The sequence below is a fragment of the Dromaius novaehollandiae genome, chromosome 1 (genome assembly GCF_036370855.1).
Source record: "Dromaius novaehollandiae isolate bDroNov1 chromosome 1, bDroNov1.hap1, whole genome shotgun sequence".
Taxonomy (NCBI): domain Eukaryota; kingdom Metazoa; phylum Chordata; class Aves; order Casuariiformes; family Dromaiidae; genus Dromaius; species Dromaius novaehollandiae.
Genome location: NC_088098.1, coordinates 217,295,585 through 217,311,314, shown reverse-complemented (window position 1 = coordinate 217,311,314; position 15,730 = coordinate 217,295,585). Strand labels below are relative to the sequence as shown.

General features: G+C 52.4%; 2 protein-coding genes across 3 annotated transcripts; both read left to right on the top strand.

The window, feature by feature from the left end:
• Positions 1–418: 418 nt before the first annotated feature.
• On the top strand, positions 419–10,974 carry SPCS2 (signal peptidase complex subunit 2). The gene is made up of 5 exons (XM_064505253.1): positions 419–553; positions 7,330–7,413; positions 7,669–7,833; positions 9,190–9,320; positions 10,100–10,974. Exons 1-5 carry the CDS (start codon positions 515–517, stop codon positions 10,284–10,286), a joined length of 606 nt encoding a protein of 201 aa, XP_064361323.1. The 5' UTR covers positions 419–514; the 3' UTR covers positions 10,287–10,974.
• A 62-nt stretch (positions 10,975–11,036) lies between these two features.
• On the top strand, positions 11,037–13,421 carry NEU3 (neuraminidase 3). 2 transcript variants are annotated; one of them, XM_064505250.1, is made up of 3 exons: positions 11,037–11,145; positions 11,940–12,167; positions 12,265–13,421. In XM_064505250.1, the coding sequence occupies exons 2-3, from the start codon at positions 11,964–11,966 to the stop codon at positions 13,243–13,245; spliced, it is 1,185 nt and encodes a 394-aa protein (XP_064361320.1). In that variant the 5' UTR covers positions 11,037–11,145; positions 11,940–11,963; the 3' UTR covers positions 13,246–13,421. The 2 variants fall into 2 exon arrangements, with proteins under 2 accessions (XP_064361320.1, XP_064361319.1); XM_064505249.1 differs by having other exon boundaries at positions 11,940–12,173.
• The last annotated feature ends 2,309 nt before the right edge of the window (positions 13,422–15,730 follow it).

The following is a 15,730-nucleotide window of genomic DNA, read 5'->3' as shown; positions in this document are numbered from 1 at the left end:
ACGAACACCCTCACACAACCCACTGACACACACACTCACTCCTCACCCACCCCAACACCCACGAACACCCTCACACGAGCCCCCCATCCCCACGCAAACACCCCCCCACCAACAGCCCCCCCCAGGATCATAGAGTTCCCGGTCCTCCCGGTCCTAGACCCGCTCCGCGTCCCCCCCCCCCCCTCCCCCGACGCAGGCCGCGCGGCCTGTTGCCCCCGTTCCGACGCCGCCCTCCCCTCACCCCGCGGGGCAAAGGCAGAGGCAGGGGCAGAGGCAGCCCCGGCCCCTCGCGCCTCCCCGCTACTCCCCGCGGCTCCGCCCCGCCATGTCCCCGCCGCGTCGCCACGGCAACCGCGACGCGCCCCGAGGGGGGGGGCGGGAGCCGGACTCCACTTCCCGGCGTGCCCCGCGCGCTCCCGTCAGCCCCCTCCCCCTCCCGCGCGCCCCCTCCCCTCCGGCCAATCAGCGGCGAACAGGTCGCGCGGCGCGGGCGGGGGCGGAGGGCGCCGAGAAGATGGCGGCCAAAGGCGGCAGGAACGGGCTGCTCGACAAGGTACGGCGCCGCCTCCCCCCCCCCCTCTCCCCGGGGGCCGCCCGCGGGACCCCCCCCCCACCCGAGGCGCAGCGGGCCCACACGACCCCCCCCATCCCAACACCCCCCTCCCGCCACCGCCGGGCCGGCGCCTCGCCCCCCGCGGCCCCCAGCTCGGGGCCTCTCCGGCGGGGGGGGCTCAGCCGGGCCCTGGCGGAGGCGGCTCGCAGCGCTGGCTGGGGGCGGCTGGAGACCCGCTGGGGCGGCTGTGCTGCTGGAAGGCTGCTGCTGAGCCTGGGCTAGCCCTGCCGTTACCGACTTATAACGCCTTGTGTGTATATATATATATGTGTGTGTATATATATATATGTGTGTGTGTATATATATGTATCGGTATATATATGTGTATATATATATTGGCTCACTCTCAGCCCGGTTTCAAGGAGCCGGGCATTCGCATCGCAAATCTCCGTTGCACTTGGCAGTCGTTTCTGCTCCTCTGGCAGCTGCACCAGAAACTACAGACCTGGAGGCATTTGGGGCTTTTTTGTTGGTTTTTCTGTTTGTTTTTTTTTCCCACAGCGAGATTGAAACAGATGTGTCTGTATCTCGGTGCGCAGGAGGGTGTAGCTGCGGAGCGGCACATCTGGAGTCTTGCTCTGAACTTCAAAGCGCAGATGACTGTGATTGAAAACACCTTGATTCTTTTCTTTTTAATTGATAAATATGAATCCCTAATGTTTGAAGAGTACAGTTTTCCTGCATGTGGATCTATAATGTTTGAAGAGTATAGTTTTCTTGCACGTGGATCCACAATGTTGGAAGAGTACAGTCTTCTTGCATCTGTTTACGTTTGAGATGAAGTTACCCTTATCGTAGATTTGTATTGTAAGATTTGCTGGCATCTCTTTAAGATAGTAGATGAGGTTGTTGGATTGCACGATTTAGGGGAAGGTGTGCTAATCAAATATTTGGGGATATCCTGAGCAAATACGCTTAGATTTCGGTTTGGAAATGACAGCACTTTGTGGTTGAACTTCGGTCCTAAAAGGTATCACGCTCTCAAAGCGTTCTTGCTATTTTCGCTGTGTTGTGTCGTTATTTCAGAAGGAAGAGAAGTAGTTGGTAAGAGAAATATGCTGTTGGTGCTGGAGCTGAACTGTTTAGTAACAGCATGTTGAAACTGGTACGGCTTCAACAGGGCTTCTACCTTCAATATGTACGCATGCTTGAGAGTGTTTTGTTTTCTTTTACCTCTCCATCCCGTGTTGGTCTGTGTGTCTTCGTTTCCTCTCCTTAGATGACTTTAGTGAATTCTGCTCATCTCTGGCAATACAAGAATTGGACTACATATCACTGAGGTATTATCTGGAGAACAGTGGTCTTAGATCCCTAATTTGCCCAAGCTTTTTTCAATCAGAAAGAATAATGGGGTATTGCCAAGGCTTTAATATCTTAGGACAGGTTGCTTGTCTAGCCTATCTTTTTGTACTTCACTAATAAACTAAATCAGGATGAGTTTAGGGAGGTTGGCATGTTAATTATCCCATTTTCTTTTGTCCTGCTCATGTTCTTTCAGTGTTTCTGAAAATAGGATAGTTCCTCCTGACCTGTTCTTGTACCACCAGGACCACCTAAGAGTGCTCTCCCAGTGAATTTAAACTGGCGTGCAACACTGACTACGGCCCTCTAGAGTTCCTTGAGATTTCACTCATTTATTTCTCTGACCTAACAGCAGCACCACGCTAAATTATTCGACACACTTAACCGCCACCACCAGAGCATCCGTCATTTCCGAGCTATGCAAGTCAGAGGACTAAAACCACATCCTGGTTGCCACCTACCATTGCTGCCTTCCGCTCCTGTCCCCCAGAAGGAGCTATCTGGACCAGAGGACACTGATTCTGAGTACAGTCAGACAGCGCTGGTATTTTGGGGAGACTGTGGCCCAGAATGCCTCCCTCCAGAGCAGGGGCTGGGGAATGGCAGCGTTGGTAGTTTGCCGTGTCGTGGTAGTTTACTACGATTGTTCCTTCGATTCCATGCTCTTCCTATATATCTTGATGTATAGTGAGGTGGTTCCTGGGCTCTTGCAGCTGCAAATCCTGCTTCTGTCAGGCTTGTGATGCGAAATGCCGCTGTTACTTTGGGATCTGTGTGAGGGATGGGGACTTGCTGCTCTGTCAGCTGCAGTCTCCTACCTACGTGAGAAGTCAATCCACCGCAGCGTCAGGCTGTGTGTCTTGAGGGATTCAGTGTGCATCGTCTGCTGCGGTTCATCCAAGCTTCCTTTGCTGCTATATGGGAAATGTGTCCCAGTTTGAAGAGGTTCTGGTTTTAGGGTGAAGAAAGGGGAGATGATTTTCTTTCTATCCTTGTAATAGAAAACAGATTAGATGCAGTTCAGAAATATTATTCCCCTTGAAGAACTTAGGTAGTCCGTGCTGCTGTTCGTTGTGTGATGTCTTTGCAGTAGCAACAAATCTTTTTTTACTGTACGACTTCATTATTTATGTTTGCAATACCCCGAAGTGCCTGTCAGCCTCACAGCTGTATTGGAAGAGACAAGTTAGTTACCCAGAAGATGTAGCAGCCTAAAATTGAGCATGATGAGGTTGACAGTAGCAGCAGGAGGAGTAAGGCAGGGAAAAGAGTTAAGTTTGTGCCGTGCCTTACTTCTGACATACGAACGTCTTGAATTTATCCTGCAGGATTTTTCCTTGCCTCCTGCTTATGAGGGAGTTTTGTGAAGGGGTTTAAGTGAAAGTGATAGCTTGACAAATGAGCCTTGTGAGTACTTGGGTCCTGTGATGGCAGCTGTGAAAGTAAGCACTTGTTTTGCTCTCTCTTTTTTGGAGCTAACAGCAGAACGCTCCCCTGTTGCCGTGTTGTGATCCAGCTGCAGGCAGCATCTTTACCCGGGTGTGAACAGCTGGGATCCTTCTGCGTTTCTAGCATCAGCTTGGTTTTATGGCTCTTTGAAATGGCACTTCTGTTTCTTGGGAGTTGGGGGGGTTGTTTTAGTAAGGTAGCCACTAGCTATATATTTTACCCTTCATTCCGAAGCCTCATTCTTTCAAGGATACACTTTCAAGTACCCGATCCACTTCTTAGGTGTGCCTGGTCGTAGCACGCTGTGTTTGTTTCCCATTGACAGTTATATCCTGATGAGAAGTTAAGACACGTTCAGGAGACGTAAGAGCTCTGACACGATAACCTTTTATGATAACCTTTTATTTGTGTTTTAAAACCGAGGAGTCAAGCCACGTCAACCTAAAAACTGCTTTGAAATGCCTTATTAGGAGAAATAACCTCAGGAGAACATCAAGAAAAGGTAAAGGAGGTCTAAAGCCTCTCCCTGGCAGAAGTCCCAGACTGCAGGTTTGCCTCCGTTACAAGCCCTTCCTGACACGAACCGTCTTGAGATTATCACACTGTTACTGTCTGGCAGCAGAACAGCTTCCAGTCACAAATAAGCCTGAATATGAACTAAAAAAAATGCTGTTTCAGCTCTCTGCTTTAAACAGTCTAAGATTAGACGCTTCTTCAGTAGCAGATCTATTTCAAAAATGTCACGTGAGATTTACCTCTACCTCAGAAAGTGCTGGCTCTCATCTCTGTTAAGAGGTCGGTGCCAAATAAATGATTATTGATCTTATCTGACAATTGCAGTGTTGTGTGGTTCAGGACAGAGTCAGAAAGTAGGAATCCAGTTTGGGCACTGTCACGGGCTTTCTGGACAAGGTCGGCTAGATTATCACGGCAGTACCTAGACTCTTTTAACATACAGATACTCGTCTCTGTGCAAATCCCTTCTATACGTGAAGCATTAGCAATCCTACGCCTGCAGGGCTGGTTTCTGGTGGAACTGTAAGAGAGCTTTAAAATCTTAAGGTTTTTCAAAACATTCCTGGGGCTTTATTTTCATTCATTTCTTGGGGTTTTTTGTTTGTTTGTTTTTTGTTTTTTTGAGCTTTTCTGGTTGACATTTTCCAACTATTCCATCTCCAAATATATCTAGAAAGCTGTTGGTTTTATTTGGGAGAGGAAGAAAGTTTAGCATAGGCCTTGATTTCATGCTCTGAGGGGAAAAAACAGACATAGTAAGATTGATTAAAAACTTGAGTTTTGACACCATGATAGGTGATGTATTGTGCTTCAATACCAGCTAAACTTTTGCCAAAGTTTAACTGTGCTTTTGCCAAAAACAAAGACCCCAGACCATGAAAAATGTCACTGCAGTAAAATTAGATCAGTAGATAGCTATAAGGGACATGTGAAGTTCTCACCTGACTTTTGATGTCCATGGTACTCGTCACTATTTGAGCTAGACATCTTCCAAGCTTCCTTTAGAGCAGGTAGAGCACGTTGGCTTTAAGGTGCGATTCACCTGACCTGTTTTAGATACCTGCTTGGCACCCTCAGCTCCGTTCCCCATGAGAGCAGCAAGCTTAGATGTGGACACCTGTGTTTGGTGAGATGAGTCCTGTTCTTAGGAAACAAATGTAGACAAATGCACAAATAAGTAAACGCAGCTACTTTCTGATCTGCTTTTTATCCTTGGGAGTGGATTTAACGGAGACAGCAGGGGAATGGCCAACCTTATTAGTGCTGCTCAATACAAGGAGCATCTTTCTGATCAGGTGTCGCAGTAGCATCCAGGCATCATTTTTTCCATTTTATATCAGAGCTGTGTCTGATCACGATCATCCCGTACCTCTCACTGTTAATTGGGTACTTTCACATTCAGACACGTTCAGACATTGAATGATTTTCTGTTCTGTAATACAGAAGTTTTGTCCGGTGAGTGCAATGTTCAGAGGTGATGTTAATATTAAGTATTGAATTGTGAAACATTGGCTGATAGGTTTTCAAGTATTTCTGGATTCCTGCTCTCTTTTTTTCTCGTTAGGAAGAAGCCTGAGAATACTGTCATAATTTTACACCAAAGATTTTCTTGCTTTAGCCTTAGAAACATGGAAAAATTAATCAATATTTGCTTGGATTTTTTTTCTCTTTCAAAAAGATTTCCATAGTGGCCTTTGAAAAATCACAGCTATACCTAAAGGCAGATCTGGTTTGAAGAAAGCCTTAAAACAGCCTGCTGAGGTCCCTTGTGCTATCATAACGTCACATTTATTTGGTTCATTATTACTTGTGAAAAGCAGGAGCGGGGAAGGATTGATCAGCTATAAAGGTTTGGGTATTTCCATGGCGTTTCATCGATAGCGGTAATAGACCCTGCAGGCTGAATGATGCTTTCACTCCACGGTAAGGCTTGCCTTCGTTTGAGCTGTATGAATATAATAAAGGACAGAGTTTTCCCCTCTAGTTAAATATGAGCTTGTAGTTCCGTTGTAGAAGAGAATCCAGCTTTGCCGTGTCACCGTTGCAGGTGGAATACTAGCAAACTTATTTTTGTCCCTAAAGTAACAGGACTCTTCCTGCACCCCCTGAAAATAGCTCTGCACCTTAAGTAGCTGCTGCTGTTTCAGAAACATTTTCCATTTTGGGATTTTGCTAGCAAAGTACGTTTGCATGTAGGCAGGCAGCGTGACTTTTTTTTTTTTTAATAGGTTGTTGGCTTTCTTTCCACTCCCGCATGAGAAATGGAGGCTGCTCTGGAGAGCAGTGAGGTCAGGTCTGAATGGTGTGTTTTTTTTTTTTTTTCCCCAAAGCATCTTTCAAATCTCTTGATTTATCAGTGCGATACAGAAGCAGAGACTGGCTGTTGGTGTGGTTACTTGGGGGCTTTTCACTTCCAATTCACTTATTAGGAAAAAATACATGTATTCTTTTCCTCTCCCTGCTCAACCTCTTGGTATTTTCACCTCTGTGAATCGCAGTGGGCAAGAACTAAAACTGTTGTAGATGCTTTTATAAAGAAAATAGGCATTTGAGAGTTCTGTATTTTTTTCATGGAAAAGGGTTTTGTTTTCAGTTGTAGTTTATGCTTTATTAGCCTTGGGAAAAAAAAAACTGATGGCTATAAAAATGTGGCCTAGTGACCTCCTAAAATATAATTCTCACCGATATGAGAGCTATTTCCCAGTTATCTCTGATTTTAAATGCTTCTGTTTCTTTTATCCTTCATAAACTAACTACTACAAGTGTACGCATCTCCTATGCACCTAGTAATTCATACCTGCAGACCCTGAAGGATAACCATGCTTTTCCCTAAGCAAAATTGGGCTTTACATCTTTCTTTAAAATGGTTTAATTCCTTCCAGAGAAGAAAATGAGCTCTTCTGACAGGCACTTAGTAAATCCAGCTTGGAAACTGCAGGAGCAGGAGACGATAATACTAGTGAAGTTCAGAACTGCTTCTAATGACATCTGAAATTTGAAGTCAAGTCACTTCACAAAGAACTGTTTGAGATAACAGACCACTTAAAATTCCCGAGGCTCAAACTTACAAATCCAGCTGTGGCTAAAAGAAACTCAGTATCACTAAAAAATACTGTAGTTCAGAGGAAGAATAACCACTTTAAACACCTGACCAGTTGTATCTGGAATTCTTTACTTGTGAAGGACCCACTTCTGAGGACCAGGCTGGGGAAAATCTGAATGTAGAAGAGCTACGGGGTGGTTTTGGTTTCCTGCTGAAGGATGACTAAAACTGTATAATAGGCATCGGATTCCCTTAATCTTTGGTCAGTCTTTCATATACCGAAGCTATTCTGTAGGTATTTTTCTGAGTTGCCTCATATCTTTGTGTTCAGTGCAGGAACAAATGTATTTACAATGAAAGGCCAAATTCGTTGGAAGCCCTTAACGATTTTTCGTTTACGTTGCAGTGGAAGATTGATGACAAGCCAGTAAAAATTGACAAATGGGATGGTTCAGCTGTGAAAAATTCTTTGGACGATTCTGCCAAAAAGGTACGTTCTGCAACTGTTGACTTCTCTTGCTTGGAAAACATTTGTGTTTTGTGATCCCCTGGATCTGAGTTGGATCTGTTAGTGCTTAGAGTAATAGCAGCTATTACAATGTCTGATGCGGGCATCAATTATGTGTAAAGTCTCTCTTCACACTACCTGTATGATCTAGATTGCTTCGGTAAAGGATTTAGACAAACCAATTTGTAAAAATTTATAAAAGCACAAAATAAACTCGGCTTCCTGTTTCTCTCTCAGGTTCTCCTGGAGAAGTACAAGTATGTTGAAAATTTCCATTTGATTGATGGCCGTCTCATCATCTGCACAATCTCTTGTCTCTTTGCAATTGTAGCTTTGATTTGGGATTACCTGCACCCCTTTCCTGAATCCAAACCCGTTCTCGCTTTTTGTGTTGTATCATATCCTTTACATGGGTTGTCTTATTTTCACCAGAAGCGGTTTCTTTATTTTTCTTCCCCCACAGCCCCCAAAGCACAACAAAACTCGTCTCTGTATTCCCATTTTCAGGCCTGTGAGAGTTTTGCCACCTATTGTGCGGGGATCAGCTGTTAATTCACTATTTTTCATGTAACAGCCAAATCCATGCCTGTCTGGGTGGTTTCAATCTGACAGTAACACACCTAAATCTGGGTTATCTGTGTGTAGTAGGTGACTTCCTTGATCTCGGACACCAAGTGCACGTAGAGACACCCGAGTTGTGGTGTGTTAATCTCGAGCTGCAAGTTGGCCCTCAAAAGTTTGGGATATTTCTTGGTTTGTTTGTTTTTTGTTTTAATCGCAGTGAAATTGCTTCTGTAGTCAGGTTACAGTGACATCTGCTCTTTCCTAATACGATAGACCAAGTGCCAAAAGTGAGAAGTGAAGTGGGAGTAATTCTTACCAACACTACCCTCAAAGAGGAACAGACGCCGAATTTAGGAAGGTAGCACTACAAATCAGTGTGTAAATTCAGCGTGAACACTGAACTACCAAGAAATACTCGCAGTTGTGTGTTCAGTATGATGGCACAGCTGTTGTCTTCTGTTTGGGCTCGCAGGGTTGGTGTGCCACTGGTTTGTTTGCATCTACTCCAGCAAGACAGATGTCTGTAGAGGTTTTTGCGACATAAATGTATGGGACGGATCAGCGGTGCTTGCCTGGAAGCTCGGTGCGGACCTGGGAGTCACCGTGCTGCTAAATGGCTGTATGATCTTGGGCAAGCCGCTTCGTCGTTTCAGGCTACGGTTTTTCTCTGGCTTTCAGCATGAAAGTTGGGGTGATTCATCTTGCAGCATTTAGAATGATTTAATTCAAAAAATGAGGAAAATTAATTACTTGATCTGTGCTTGTAGAAATGCACAGTAATTAATTGCGACTCATTTAGTCTCACGTTTTCCCACTATCTCTACAGATGTTGCCCCTCCAAAATGAGTGAAATAAGTGCAAATAGAATTTCATTGTTGTGATTTCTACTTCTTCTAATGATTTTTTTTTTGTAGCTTTTTTTATGTGGCTGTTTCAGAAATCCCATTCACGAAAGTGTTTAGAGTATTGTCGCTTTCCCCGTTACTTTCAGGCATTAATTAGTGCTCTTATACAACCGCAAAGCTTTTACCTGAACGTCACACACTGTCAGTTTAGTTTTTCATGCTAATGAGACATCAGTCCAGCTTGGAATGATAAAAGGTGACTAAAATGACAGAGAATGCAAATAATTGCTTTGCACACCTTCAGATTACTGTACGTACAATTTTCATTTCCTTAACTTTTTGAACATATTTTGTGATGATGGGAATCCTGACCATTTATACCTCGTACAAAGAAAAGAGCATTTTCCTCGTGGCTCACAGACGAGATCCCGCGGGGATGGACCCGGATGACGTCTGGCAGTTGTCCTCCAGTCTCAAACGGTACCGTTGCTCCTGGAGCCGGGCTCACCGAGGGGGAACGCGGTAACGTGGTGCCTGCGGCTTTGATTTGCACTCCACCGTGGGGCAGAGAAGCTGTTTTACTTACCCAGACCATCCCTACATGTGGGATAACTAACTCAGAACAACATGGGGGAGAAAATACTGATATTTCTACAACGGACACAAAGCTTTTTGCAAAGGATCAGCTGTGTGTCATGCGCTTTGCTGCTTCCTGGGCAACCCGTGATTAATACTCACCACAGCACATTGCTCGGAAGCAGCAGTGGTCTGAGGCCGGCTGGCTGAGCGCCTGCCAGTCTCGTGTGCAAGATTTCCATCTGGGGGAAAAAAAATGTCAAGGATGATTCCTATTTTCATACCTACAAATCTGTTTCACTCTAAAATCAAGTCCCAGCCTAAAAATGGGAATAGGGATGAAGTTATGTGCCACAAAAGTTCAACCATTGCTTCTTTTTAAAGGGGAGACAAAAATTGAATCCCTTATGAAGAGTATAAACATCTTCAGCTGTGTTATAATTAAAGACTGCATGTTGCAGCCGTTGCTATTCTGCCTATATTTGTGTAATAAAGTGGGGTGTTGCATGCTGGGACCCCCTTCTTTGGGGATTTCTCCCCCTAGCAAAGATGAGGTTGCTCAGTTACGTTCTCCTGGTGCAAACTGCACGTGGCTTTTTGGTTCCTGACAGCTTTTTGGTGACGCCTCAGCTCTTGCAAATCCTAATGAATTTTGCTTTGACCTTTCTTTGATCTTCCTTCAGGTTTGATGACAAATACACCTTGAAGCTAACTTTCATCAGCGGAAGAACCAAACAGCAGAGGGAGGCCGAGTTCACCGAATCCATTGCGAAATTCTTTGATAACAACGGAACATTAGTCATGGAGGCCTACGAGCCAGAGGTCTCCAAGCTGCACGATAGTTTGGCCGTGGAGAGGAAAATAAAATGATTTCAGGCACCACCTTCATCCTGGGATCATGCTAAATTAATACCAATAAAATAAAACAGCAAAGAAAGTTAATTGCCTCTGTTTTTGTCCTGAAATCCTATCGATTTTGGACGAGCAGGATTTTTAATCTTGGACCTAAGCTTTTTGGAGCTAATGTCTAAGCCTTGGGCTCTGTGCCTGCCGTCCTGGTCCTGTCACCTCCAGGATGGATGTTGGAGGACGGGTGACGCATTGGGGACCTCCAGGAGGGAGACAGTCACTCGATGCTGTGTTGACGTCCTCTCTTTCGCCTGGCCGTGCTTTACAAACCCAGCCCCGCGCCACGTAGCGCTGGGGCGATTTCACCCTTCACGTTACCTTTGCATTAATGAATTTTTGCGTTAGGAATTCAGGACAAAATCCTCTAAACCAGCTGTCCCTTCGCCAACGAGTTTTCTTTATTTTTGTATTTATCCAAGCTGGGGGGGGGGGGGGGGGGATTGTTTTATATAGAGGGAAAAAAACCTTTTATGTGTTTGGGGGCGGTGGGGGAAGATGGATATGCTGCTGCTGGACGTCGGGGTGCGACGCTTATCCATACGGCGCGTTGCAGCCCCTCGCTCCCCGGTGCAAACCGGCGTTTTCTGAGCGGATTGCTTTCTCTTTTTCTCCTTTTTTTCCCCCAATAAAAGGACGGAGCAGATGTGCAGAGCGTGTCCGGCCTCTCTCTGGGCGCCGCGGGGCAGGGCGGGCCGGGGGGCGGGCGCGGGGGCCGGGCCGGGGCGGACCCGGCGCAGCGGAAGCGGCTCCCGGCGCCGCGGATGGCGGTGGCGGCGGCTGCGCCGGGGCCGGGGCCGGGCTGGTGCCCCCGGGCAGCGCGGTAGGACCGGGGTGGGCGGCGGGGAAGCGGTCGGGGGGGCTTCGCGGCGGTGGTGGGGGGCTGAGCACGGCCCGGGGCTGCCCCTGGCTCGGGGGGGTCCCCTGGCCCCGGCCCCGGCCCCAGGGTGTCCCCATCCCTGTCCCCAGGGTGTCCTTGTCCCCATCCCTGGCCCCATCCTGGTCCCCAAGGTGTTCCCATCCCCATCCCAGTCCCCAGCGTGTCCCCATCCCCATCCCTGTCTCCAGGGTGTCCCCATCCCTGTCCCCATCCCGGTCCCCAAGGTGTTCCCATCCCCGTTCGTGTCTCCAGGGTGTCCCTGTCCCTATCCCTGTCCCCAGGTTGTCCCCATCTCCATCCCTGTCTCCAAAGTGTCCCCATCCCTGTCCCCATCCCAGTCCCCAGGGTGTTCCCATTGCCATCCCTGTCCCCAGGGTATTCCCATCCCTGTCCCCGTCCCCAGGGTGTTCCCATCATCATCCCTGTCCCCAAAGTGTCCCCATCCTGGTCCCCAAGGTGTCCCCATCCCCATCCCGGTCCCCAGGGTGTCCCCATCCCTGTGCCCGTTCCTGTCCCCCAAGTGTCCCCATCGCCATCCCTGTCCCCATCCCCATCCCTGTCCCCAGGGTGTCCCCGTCCCTGTCCCAGTCCCCAGGGTGTCCCCTGGGGTCAGACCCCCGCGGGTGGCTGGAAGCGGTTTGGGGGAGCGAGGTGGGATGGGGAGGTTGGGGGGGGGGTCAGGCCGGACCCCGCTTTCCCCCTTCGAAACCTCTCCCGCTGCTTTTCCGCCCCGCCAGGGATTTCGGCCTCGCGGGGCGACCATGGGGCCGGGGACCCCGCCGAGCCCGCGCCGGGAGACCCTTTTCCGGCAGGAAGCTCCCGGCGGCGTCACCTACCGCATCCCGGCGCTGCTCTACCTGCCGCCCGCCGCCACCTTCCTGGCCTTCGCCGAGAAGCGCTCGTCCGCCCGCGACGAGGACGCCCAGCACCTGGTGCTGCGCCGCGGCCGGCGCCGGGGCCTGGAGGTGGAGGTGACGGTGACGCCGGGCGCGGGGTGGACGTGGTGGCCGCGGCGCGATGCCGAGCGCTCTCGTTCTCCCGTCCCCTCCCTTCTTCCCGCAGTGGGGCCCCGCGGAGGAGCTGCCGCAGCTGACGCTGCCCGGCCACCGCACCATGAGCCCCTGCCCCGTGTACGAGGCGGCCGGCGGCACCGTCTTCCTCTTCTGCATCTGCGTGCGGGGCCGGGTGACGGAGCGGCGGCAGGTCCTGGCGGGCCGCAACGCCGCCCGCCTCTGCTGCGCCGCCAGCCCCGACGGCGGCCGCAGCTGGGCCCCGCTGCGCGACCTCACCGAGCCGGCCGTGGGGCCCGAGCTGCGCCGCTGGGCCACCTTCGCCGTGGGGCCGGGCCACGGCGTGCAGCTGGCCGCCGGGCGCCTGGCCGTGCCCGCCTACGCCTACTACGTGCACCGGCGCTTCTGCGGCCTGCCGCTGCCCTGCTGCACCGAGCCGCACGCCCTGGTGTTTTACAGCGACGACCGGGGCCGCAGCTGGCGTAGGGGCGCGTTGGTCGAGGGCTTGCGCACCGGCGAGTGCCAGGTGGCCGAAATCGCCGCCGCTGACGGTGGCCCGGTGCTCTACTGCAGCGCCCGCACGCCGCGGCGGTGCCGGGCCGTGGCGCTCAGCACCGACCGCGGGCTCCGCTTCGGCCGCTCGGCGCCCTGCGAGCAGCTCTGCGAGCCGCCCCGCGGCTGCCAGGGCAGCGTGGTGAGCTTCGCCGGGCCGCCCGGCGCCGGCCAGCCCCTCACCGCCGCCTCTTGGCTCCTCTTCTCCCACCCCACCGACAAGCGCCGCCGGCGCGACCTGGGCCTCTACGTCAACCCTTCGCCGCTGGAGCGGGAGGGCTGGCGGCGGCCCTGGGTGCTCCACGAGGGACCCTGCGGCTACTCCGACCTGGCCGTCTGCCCGGACCCCGACGGGCTCTTCGGGTGCCTCTTCGAGTGCGGGGCGGCCAGCGGCTGCGAGGAGATCGCCTTCTGCCTCTTCACCCGGCGCCAGCTCCTCAGCGCCTGCGGGGCGCCCGCCGGCGAGCCCGGAGCCGCGTAGGCCTTGCCCGGCGTCTCCCCGACGCCGTTTCTTCCAGCGACCATCGAATTTGCGCCCGGAGCCGCCCCCGCGGGGTAAATACTGCGACCAAGGGTCCCCTTTTCCGGCCACGTGCGTGGCGGCATCCTCGATGCTGCCTTTACCTAACGTCGTGGATATAAAGCCGAAACAACTCATCTTCCGAGGATGTTTTATGGGATGCGATCATCCAAACTTTATTACGTGGGCCGAAATGATGCTTTGCAACGGGGAACGAGCCGGTTTTGCCCGGCAGCCGGGAAAGCCGGTGCTGCCGCGGGCTTTTTGGCTCGTTTGACTAAAACCGCTGCGTTTTTGTGTTGGTTGGTGCCCCGGCGCCGGCGGTGCTGGCGCGGCCGGGCTCCCCGGATCGTGTGACCCGGGCGCGTGCGTTATCCGGCCTCGCCGAGGGCGTTGCAAATCAATGAGCTTTATTTATCTCGCAGGGAGTCGGGGCGGTCGCGTGGGTCCCCACCCCGGGCCGGGAAGGGAGCCCAGGAGATCCGGCGGCCGGCTGCGAGGGGACACGGGGGAGCAGCTGGGCTGGGGTCAAAGCCGGAGGTTCGGGGGGGGGGTTAAACCCGAAGGTTTAGGTCGAGTTTTGGGGTCTGAAAGCCAAGGATTTCGCTCCGGGTCCCGGGAGAGACGCGGGCCGTGGGGATGGGGAGAGCTGGCAGCTCATGTTCTTGAGAACATGCACCCAGCGTGCTCCTGCACCCATCACACCCTTGCAACCATCACGCCCTTGCTCCCATCACATCCCTACACCCATCCTGTCCTTGCACCCATCACACCGTTGCACCCGCTATGCCCTTGCACCCATCACGGCCTTGCAACCGTCATGTCCTTATGGCCATCGTGCTCTTACACCCATCATGATCTCAACTCAGTCATGCTCTTGCACCTATCGTGCCCTTGCACCCGTTGCGCCTCTGCACCCATGGTGCCCCTGCACTCATCATGCTCTGACACCAGCCTCGTGGTGGACTGGGCTGAACCTCATGGTCCTTCTTTAAGCCGGATGGAGAAAACCTGGGAGACATCGACTTTGGATGAGCTCGTCTTCCTCTTTGGCTTTTTATCCAATATTCAGCCGTTTCTGGCCCAGGAAAGCTCTGGTCAGCCAAGATCTCGGGGGGGGGGCCAAGCACTCACGCCGGGGGCTTTGGGCTTCTGAGGACCTCTGCGACGGTGGGACCGCTGTGTCTTGAACAGGCCAAGTGGTGGCACTTGAGGACCACGTAACGCGGATTCTCCGGCAAAAAGCCGTTTGCCTGGGTGGGCTGGAGACCCCCCCCCCGCCCGAAGCTCCCGGCTCCCTTTCGGAGCTGCTTCCCCTCTCCCGGCAACCCGCGGGTGCCCAAAACAGCCGAAGCCGGGACGTGCGTTGGAAAGGCGGCGGTGGTGGCCCCCGTTGTGGTGTGCCCTGGGACGCGGGCTGGGTTTTCTGCCTCTCACCGGTGTCGCAGCAAAGGCCCTCAAAGGCCAGCTTTCACCCTTGGTCTCCTCCTGACCCCCATTTCAGCCAGTTTTGAGGTCCCCCCCATGGCCCTGGGGGCTCCTACCACCCCGTCCAGCCCTGGTTTCTCCTCCGGGGTCCGTGGAGGCAGCAAAAGGCCTGGAGATGGCCAAGGTGGGCCGAGAGCAGCCATGGCCATGGCTCGGGGAGAGCGGTGTGACAAGGGGGTCGCAGGGCTGCTGTGGTGCCATGGGCAGGATGAGCTGCAGGACTGAGATGGGACGGGATGAGACAGGACAGGAGCATCATGGGCTCCAGGACAGTGATGGGATGGGACAGGACAGGAATATCCCAGGCTCTGGGAGAGGGACGAGGACAGAATGAGGATGAGGCTGGGGACAGGGACAGGGACAGGACGGGATGTGACAGGACAGGAGCATTGTGGGCTGCAGGACAGAGACAGGGATGAGGATGAAGATGGGATGGGACAGGACAGGACCAGACAGGAACATCGTGGGCTGTGGGACAGGGACAGGGAGGGGGACAGGTCAGGTTGGAGCAGGACAGGAGCATCATGAGCTGTGGGATGGGACAGAACAGGACAGCACCACTGCAGGCTGCAGGACAGGACAGGACGGGACGGGATGGGATGGGACAGGAGCATTGCCGGCTCCAGGTCAGGTTGGGATGGGACAAAATAGGAATGTCATGGACTGCAGGATGGGATGGGACAGGACAGGATGGGGCAGATGCATCATGGGCTCCAGGACAGGACGGGATGAGAGCGGAGGGGACAGGAGCATCGGGGGTGCCAGGACTGGGCCAGGACAGACTGGGGACGGGATGGGTCAGGCTCTGCGCAGGGCTGTGCAGGCCGGGGGCTCAGCAGCCGCCTGCCCCCCCCCCCCCCCCCCCCCCCCACCGAGGGCCCCGAACCCGGGAATAAATGTGGGACTGAATGGGGACAGAGGGAGGGGAAGCGAGGGAGAGGGAAGGAAAGGGAATCTG

What these genes read in the sequence shown, in the direction of transcription:
- SPCS2 (XM_064505253.1), top strand. Translation starts at nt 515, where the DNA reads ATGGCGGCCAAAGGCGGCAGGAACGGGCTGCTCGACAAG. An exon ending in GGAACGGGCTGCTCGACAAG is followed by an intron (nt 554 to 7,329) that starts GTACGGCGCCGC and finishes TTTACGTTGCAG; the next exon opens with TGGAAGATTGATGACAAGCC. An exon ending in TGGACGATTCTGCCAAAAAG is followed by an intron (nt 7,414 to 7,668) that starts GTACGTTCTGCA and finishes TTTCTCTCTCAG; the next exon opens with GTTCTCCTGGAGAAGTACAA.
- NEU3 (XM_064505249.1), top strand. Translation starts at nt 11,964, where the DNA reads ATGGGGCCGGGGACCCCGCCGAGCCCGCGCCGGGAGACCCTTTTCCGG. An exon ending in GCCGGGGCCTGGAGGTGGAG is followed by an intron (nt 12,174 to 12,264) that starts GTGACGGTGACG and finishes TTCTTCCCGCAG; the next exon opens with TGGGGCCCCGCGGAGGAGCT.